Raw genomic sequence first — 8616 nt, 5'->3', positions numbered from 1 at the left:
GTTTGTATGTATCCATGTGCGAGTGTGTGCATGTACCTGTGTGTGAGCATGTGAATATGTCCGTGTGTATATCTTTGTGTCTATGTGTGTGCACGTGCACGTGCATGTGTGTCTCTCCAAAGGGCCCAAATGATTTCAAATGTGATCATGCCAAGCACCACTAGGCCTGCTATACAACAATCAACGCGATGTAAGTAGGTGCCAATTCCCTCCTGTTGCCTGCAATTACAGTACACATTACGCTAATTGTGCCAACTTAATCCAAAAAGTGAATAATCACTATTTGGTGCATGTAGCTTGCCTCGCGTTACGTAGACCATATATGTCGATGATACGTAGCCCTCCGCTGATACGTAGATTAGTATGGATACCATCTCCCCTGCCCTCCCAACGCGAGGACAGAGCTTGCCACTCTCAACCGACATACCATTCACGCCAACTATGTAACCAGCATATATCTACACACCCACGGCACTCATGTTGTTCCCGACGTATAACTCGTATATGTTTAGAAAAATATACAGAACCTACCTCGTCCTTGGGCAAGTAGATCTCAAATATGCTGCTAGCCACGGATGCGTTGTACGTGAAGACGGACTCGTTAAAAGCCGGGATAAGACTACCGGAAGAGAGTGTGATGGTAGAGAGCACTGCGTCTCAGGAAGGGGGAGGGGAAGAAGGAGGCGGCAGCGGCGCGGCGAGGGCGCGGCAGGCTCGAAGGAGGGGGGGTGGAGAAGATGGAGGAGGTGATGGAGGAGAAGGTGTAGGTGATGGAGGCAGTGAAGGGGGTAGAGGGGGCACCATGAGCAAACGAAACGAACCATCAAAGCAAACAAAACGAAGCGTTAGAGCAAAAAAAAAGCCGATTGCGTTACAAGTGAGATGAGCAAACAAAAGCCCACGTTACAATCGAAGGGATTTTTTCCTCTTGAGGATTTCTCTTTTCTCTCCTGTCCTTGTGCCTTGGTTGTCCATGGTTAATATGTAATAAATATTGCTAAGTTGCATATTTTTCAAAATTTCTATCAACTAATATTGTTTTAGAATTAGCAATATATAAGAAAAAATAATAATTATATATATGTTACCGAAAAAATGATGTGCGCTGAGCCCCCTCTCTCACTCTCTGTCGGCGCCAGTAAGAGAGGTTCAAGGGTTCCATTTGGAAAGCTGCAGGGAACCGCCATGTATACCAGGGTCTTCAGACAACTTGCAAGGAAGAGTATGGCCTGTATCTGCATCATGTGATGATGATTTAACGCTGCTTGAATATGTGCAAAGGTCTCATGGGTTTAGAAACAGAGGGCATGTACTTGAACCATGCATAGTGAGGTATTCACACATTCAAGACAGCTCGCTGCCATCCATGGCACCATCGCCGAAATCTCAACAGGGAAACACAGCCTCTCCATTACTTGAATTATGCTACCTTTACACATCTCACCCATCGAGGCACACGGACAGGCTTTCTTTGGGACAAAGGCATATTTGGAAAGCCAATGTTATGTGAGAGCTGCAATGAAGCTACCATGCCGCCCCATTGAGCTTCAGGCTGACATGCCTGATCAGCCCCATGTGCACTGCAGTGGGCAATCTTGCATGTCCTGGGAGGTATGAGGTCTGAGAGGGAGGTCTGAGATCGAAGACTGATGGCTTTTGTAGGCAGTGCCCAGCGATGTATGAACCATTATAGGTATCACATAAGTCACAAAATAACATTACTGCAAACCTCACCTTCAATTCTGCCACATGCCATTATAAGGCCTATTGAATGCCCTTTGCTTGCATTCGTGACCCAAGTATTGAATTTTGATTGAAGCAATGGAAAACGACGAGTCTTTCACAAGTTGGAAAAAGTTATGTGAAGATGGAAAGTTCGATGAGGTTTTTCATTCACTCGATCGCACCAAAGGCATCAAGTTTTCTGTCTTCACTGACATCTTTTATTGTCTTCTGCAAGAATGCATCAAAACAAGAAATCTGGAAGCAGGTAGAAGGGTTTATTGCCAAATTGTGAGGAATAGATTGGAGGCAAATGCTTATCTAGGGAGCCATCTGATCCGCATGTTTGCTGCATGCAAAAGTTTGCTGGAGGCAAACCGTGTGTTCAACAGACTTCCCAAACCAAATGTGTTCACATGGAATGAAGTAATTTTAGCACATATCAAGCACGGACGAGCTGAACACGCTATAAATCTGTACAACCAGATGCAATTTTCAAATGTGAAACCAGATGGACATATTCTTGTTACCGTTCTCAAAGCATGTGCAAGCACAGAATCTTTGAAACAGGGCAAGCTGATCCATGGCCACATAATAGAGTTTGCTACAGAACCAGATTTGTTTGTATGGAGCACACTTATTGATATGTATGCCAAATGTGGCTGTGTGAAAGATGCACGGAGAGTGTTTGATAGGTTGAGAAAGCGAAATGTAGTGACATGGAGTGCAATGATCGCAGGTTATGTTGAGCATGGGCATGGTGAGGAGGCCTTCCAACTTTACAAGAAAATGCAACTAGAAGGATTGGATCTAGACCTAGTCACCTTGGTGAGCATCCTGAAGGCATGCTCTAGCATAGAAGCCTTAGAAGAAGGCAAGTTGATCCATGCACAGATCATTGAGAGTGGCTTTGTGCTGGATGCATTACTTGGAAATTCACTTCTTGACATGTATGCCAAGTGTGGCAGCCATGCCGAAGCATGCAGTGTGTTCAGCATATTGCAGAAGCGTGATGTGGTGACATGGAGTGCAATGATTGAAGCCTATGCTGAACATAGGGATCATGTCTTGGCCTTGGGCTATTTCAAGCTAATGCTACAAGAAGGTCTGAGACCAGATGCGGCTGCATTCATATGCCTTCTCTCTGCTTGCAGCCAATTAGGCTTAGTGGAAGACGGATGCCGCCATTTCAACTCAATAGCTGAAAAATATGGTATTTTTCCAAGGCTTGATCATTTCAACTGTATTGTTGACCTTCTTGGTCGTGCAGGGTGCTTGATTGAAGCTGAAGACTTGCTTCAAACAATGCCATTTCAGGTGAATATTGTAGGCTGGAGATCCCTTCTTGGTCACTGCAGAAGCTATGCCAATGTGGGGTTGGGGAAGCGATGCTATGGCCATGTTGTTCGGATGGATCGCAAAGACGCCTCTTGCTATGTGATCATGTCCAACATTTATGCCCATATCAGCAGTGGGATGGATGCCGACAAGGTAGAAGGCTCAAGGAGATCTGCTAGAGCACGCAAAATGCCAGGAAAGGCTACTATTATGGTTCACAACAAAATGCATGACTTCACTGTGGCAGGTGAAAGCTATGCTTGGAACAGTGAAATCCATGACAAGCTGGTGAGGTTGACTGCACAAATGAAGGAAATGGGGTTCTCACCAAGTTTGGACCTAGTGTTGCAACCTGTCTTTGATGAGGACAAGGAAGATAGTTTCTGGACCTATTTTGGTCTTGGGCACAGCTCTTGTGTGAATCCATATGTGTGACCGCATGATTGCGTAACCGATGATTAAATAAGGGCACGAATGAGAATGCAGGGCTAGGAAGACAGTTTACTTGATGCCACCTTCTTCTCCAAGGTGAACGTTTCCTTGTCAACATTATTCTTATGATTTAAAAAAGCGCCGGGGGCGGGGGGCGGGGGGTTTGTCTTTTGTGGACTTCAGAGTGCTGTAACATCCTTAACGGCACACGAACAGAGGTCTTATGGTTTGTATGTTTTACTTGGTTTTTCTGTTGGTGTGCCAGAGAGGTCTTTACTGGATGGGAACTGGTTGGAAGGTCTATTTCATGTTATGTTGCCTTACATGGAGTCCATCAATTTGACGAGTACTTAAATTAGAGAATGGTATGCCAGCTTCTGGTTAATATTCCAGGTGCTTCGGATTTTGTGGGATAAAAGATCTGTGGAGAAATAAAGAGGATGAAATGGCTATTGCAGACGTGTCTGTCTACATGTGGATCAAGAAGGTGGAATGGGGAGCTTCTTGAGCATGTGTTGGACTTGCCATGCTGGTTCACAGAGCAGTTGGGAGGGTGATGGCGGACAGGGGTTTGATATGATGGACAGCTACGAAAAAGGGGGGCAAAAAATCGTATCTAGGCAGCTGGGCCTGAAGAAAGGAGGATGGAGGGGGAAAGGCCGGCCAGCTGCCTTTCCCGGCTGTCATGGTCCCTGGGAGGGGAGAGAGAATGACTCCTGCTTGCGACAGCAACAGGAGCAGCTCCACAAATTTGCCAGATTAGCGCTCCCAGGAATGGATTCTGCTTGTGAAATTTCCGGAAAATAATGTTTGCTGATTGTAGGACCGTAAGTTCCCCTCCTTCGACGGGAGGTCGTGATGGGAAGAGAATGAGACCCGAGCACTGGTAGAAGCAAGGATTCAAGTGTATCAGCATGCATGAAGAGCCCATGAGGGAGGAGGTGGAATGTGCATTAGGACGTACAGGTTTTTGTGGATGTGTGCAGGGGCACTGGAGTAAAGTTCTCAGAGGAAAGGATTGTGTGGACAAGACTGGCCAGCACGGAAGGGCGAGGCGAGTGATTACGAGGCATGTTATTAACCCGGTCAGACACCTTCGGATTCCCTAGGTGAGTATAGCATGACACAAAACTGGAGAGTCAGCATAACACGAAGTTACAAGGGGATCATTTTCCCAGATGTCTGTCACCCACCTTACTTAGGTTGCCTTTGTATGGTTTTTTTCCATGAAAAGATCCTTTCATTAGTTATAAAAAAGCCCAATGGACTACAAACCCTCTCTTGCTCATAAGAAGGCAGAGCAGAGACCAATCAAGGCAGCTAGGAAGACTCTCCCTAGGTGCAGAAAAGTACAAATAAACTGAGAGGCTATATCATACAATAGGAGGGGGGAAAATCCAAACAGGTGGCCTGTAGTGCCAGCGGGGGGTACCCGTGTGTAGAGTATAGAAAGCGCTGCTGCGCCAAGTAGTGTGGAAAACCCGGCGTCGCAAGATCGCTCGATCCGACTCGCCCCGGATGCGGTCATATTGTCCTCGCAGGGTGTGAATCAACTCCTGCCAGATAGCCCGAACAGTCTCTGCTTCTGCTGGTGGCTCCAGTCTCCCCTCAAAAGCCCTAAAACAACGGGCTCTCCAGGTGAACCATATGGTGAGGCTGCCGAGGAGCTCCCATCGTAAATCCCTCTCCTATGTCCAGCCGGCTGTCGAGAAATCCGGTGAAGGAACAAGGCGAGGTTGGCCCCGAATGAATCTGATGGCCTGGCTGGCCTGCTCCGTCTCGTATCCCTGACGAAGTCGACCAAGCAACGGCTCCCCACGTATACATTCCCTCTGGAGAGAGGGGGACCAAAATGCGCAGAATCCTCAGCCAAATCTGCTACGCCTGTGGACAGTCCCATAGGCAATGTCGCTATGTCTCCAATGGGTGGCCGCATCGGACGCAGGCCGGCGGAAGGCCACTGTAGACAAGCCAGGTGCCAACTGCAGAGCCCCTGTGGGCAACCAGCCACTGGAAAGCCGAGATCCTGCGTGCGTGTCTGCTATCCCAGAGCCTGGTCCAAAAATCCTCCAGGAACTCCTGTGAGAGTCCCTGTAGCCGCCAATGCTCCGATGCAACTGGAGAGACCATCCTCCTCACAGTCAAAATATGCCTCCCCAACCGAACAGTGTACTGGAAAAAGGTGATCTCTGTGGTCTCGGGGGATGCATAAGGATCATGCCACTCGTACTCGCCAGGGTCCCACTGGAGCCGGGCCAAGGGGCGCGCAGCATATGCCCATATGCGCCAATCAAAGTCCACATCTGCGGGGTCTGGATCAATATGCCACTTCCGAGAAGCGGCGGCCACTACCCGTATCCTCTGAAAGATGCACTCTGAAAGATGCACCCGTATGGTTACACTATGAGAGATTGCTTAGAGCACACAAGAAGCCATTCTTGAACTGTTTTTTTTTAATATAAGTAATTTTTGTATATTTAGATAATCTCTTTATCAGGGGCAGCACAAAACAGAGCATTTACAACCTCTGGCCTCCCAACTGCATGAAACCAACTACAAAAGTAGACTGGAGCTATATACAGTACCCCAGGGAAACCCCATATACAGACCAAACCATATACAAGCCTCCTTATACCAACAAAGGAGGACTGAGGCCATATACACGCCATCTGAACTATGACAAACCATGAAGAGTAAGAACCAAAACAGTGAATCAGCAGTAGACCATCAAAAAGGGGAGCAATATCAAGAAGCCCAGAGCCCACCAAGTCTTCATCTTTAAGCACCCTTCCCAGCTCATCAGCTTTCATAAATCCTTGACCAAATGGCTTGAAAGGTCATGGAGTTCCACCTGCTCATCTGCATTAAGCACCAATTATTAGCCTTACATGGCAAGTACGGCCCCAAAGACCAAAGCATTTCTAGTGTTCCAAACCTCCCATAACCATGTAAATCTGATAGCAGAAAAGACGGTATTTTCTTCCCCCAAGAGCATCCTGCATTTTCCCCCAGTATGCAATTGGACCAAGAGATGTACTCCCCAAAAATGTATTTACACAATCTGAACATGTGGGCCCACATATGAGAGCTAACAGCTCCATAAAGCATGCCAATGATCTTCCTTGCATGTACTGCATCTGGGGCATCTTCTAGATGTAGACCCCCGGATTGAAGTTTGGAGCCAGGAGGCAAGGCCCCCAAAATACTATCATATAAAGAGGTAGACTTGAGTCCCACATAACTTTTAAGATAGAGATTCACCTTCCACAGTTTATTAAGCCCTGAGAAGTCAACCTGAGGCTCCACAAGATGACCATACAGGCTAACAGTGTTGGGTGTAAGCATAGTGTTCCCCCCAATTCAGCATCAATCAGATAACCAGGCTTCCCAGTTGAATGTAGTGTTCATTTGTAGCCCTGTAACCTTTCTCAACACATTGCAAAGCAAGGGGCTATCATATTTTGACACATTAAACATTATCATAAGCTTAGGGCCATCCCAAAGATCACTAAAGGACAAGACCCAGTCCCAATCAAAATGCAGCTGAATCTTGTAAGTACAAGACCCAGTCCCAATCAAAATGCAGCTGAATCTTGTAAGTACAAGACCCAGTCCCAATCATCATGGGAGACAAGAAAAACAATAGGGGACAAAGAGGGGCTCTTCCTCATTGGCTAGCCACTCTCGGAGGAAGGCGATCTCAAACAATGGGGGTGAGGGGGAACAGCCAACAAGGTGGCCTGTAATGCCAAATAACCTTGCTATCTTTGACCTTGAGATCGCTACTCCAAATCCGCAGAAAAGCCTCTTGGCGCTTCTGCATACGCTGAGAGAGAGAGTCATGAGGGTGCCTCCATCTGCACCATGGACTTCCATTGGGATATCATCTCTGGTAAAAACCTTTAGTCACTTAGGGGGAGGCAGATCGTGGACTGGTACGAGCCACTCAGGAGGGATGGAGTCATTGAGTCTGTCTTTGCCTCGGATCCCAGCTAGGCTCCTCTCTTGAGCCGTTGTCAGGAGCCATTGAAGGTGATGCACTCTCCAAGAGACTCCCATGAGACGTGAGGACAGACGTGAGGACGGGAGCCAAGCATATGGCCACTAGGAAGCGTAATCAAGGGGTTCCAAACCAACGGCTGTGCGTCTCTCCTCTTCTATGACTACAGCGGGTAGGGGGGAATGACTAGTGAAGAGCAAAATGAATGTGGTCTCGGGCTTCAAAGAGGTTGGCCGTGAATCGGTCATCGAAGGTTGGGCAAAGGCCGCAGATCCTCATCTTTGTGAAGATCCATCGGACCAAGGACCGCGAAGGAACTGGAGTGTAGAGGATGAGTGGGCCATGAGACAGCAGTCCTTCCGGGGCTCACCACCTGGGAGGATTCCGTGGTGCTTTGAGGCGATGTCGATCCCAACTTGGCAGCTAAGATAACGAACTAGGGTACCTCACGGATCCCATTGGAAGGATTCAGCTGGGCACCACGTTGTGGGGTCAGGGATGAGTTAACCCAAAATCCACATGACTTGTGCCAATTGATCTGGCCTGAGGCCTAGCAAAAGATCTCAATTGCATCTGCAAACCTCTAGAGATTTTTCACATCTCTAGAGAGGTAGCCTTATGTGTCATCTGCGAATTTTGAATCGAGGAGCTCCTCCTGAGATTTGATAGGAAGCCTAAGGCTATGTAGTTCGATCTCATGAGAAGCTTAAAAACTGCTCATCGTCTTTCCCCACAAAGAGGAAGAGGAAGGGCAGAAGGGGACATCCCTGGCATACTAAACATGGAAGTGGACTCCTGTCACCATGTAATTCCACTAGTCAGTGTGGAATACTTGATTGAACACAATGCTAATCATTAAGCTTAAATACACTAAGATGTAATGGACAGCAAGCACGATACAAAATGTAATTTGCTTAACAAGAGATGTACAATGAGCTGGAACGACTCCCTCCCCCCCCCCCTCCCGCCTCTCAAATAATATTTATTGGTCTTGGGAGAATTAAGTACATGGTGTCATGGGCATTTTTGACTAGATTTTCCATTCCAATGCATATGAATACAATATTGCAAATAATATGGTTGTGTGAAGGTCTTCAACTCACACTACCTTTTCCATACCAATA

At 47.2% G+C, this 8616-nt stretch overlaps 1 protein-coding gene across 1 annotated transcript; it reads left to right on the top strand.

Annotated features, from left to right (window-relative positions):
- The first annotated feature begins 1821 nt into the window (after positions 1-1821).
- On the top strand, positions 1822-3495 carry LOC147641142 (pentatricopeptide repeat-containing protein At2g33680-like). The gene has a single exon (XM_086811693.1). The coding sequence runs from the start codon at positions 1822-1824 to the stop codon at positions 3493-3495; it is 1674 nt and encodes a 557-aa protein (XP_086667819.1).
- Positions 3496-8616: the final 5121 nt, after the last annotated feature.

The sequence above is a fragment of the Cibotium barometz genome, chromosome 2 (assembly GCF_041138505.1).
Source record: "Cibotium barometz isolate CiBa-2024 chromosome 2, ASM4113850v1, whole genome shotgun sequence".
In the NCBI taxonomy this organism is placed as follows: Eukaryota; Viridiplantae; Streptophyta; class Polypodiopsida; order Cyatheales; family Cibotiaceae; genus Cibotium; species Cibotium barometz.
This window is presented reverse-complemented; position numbering and strand designations above follow the sequence as displayed.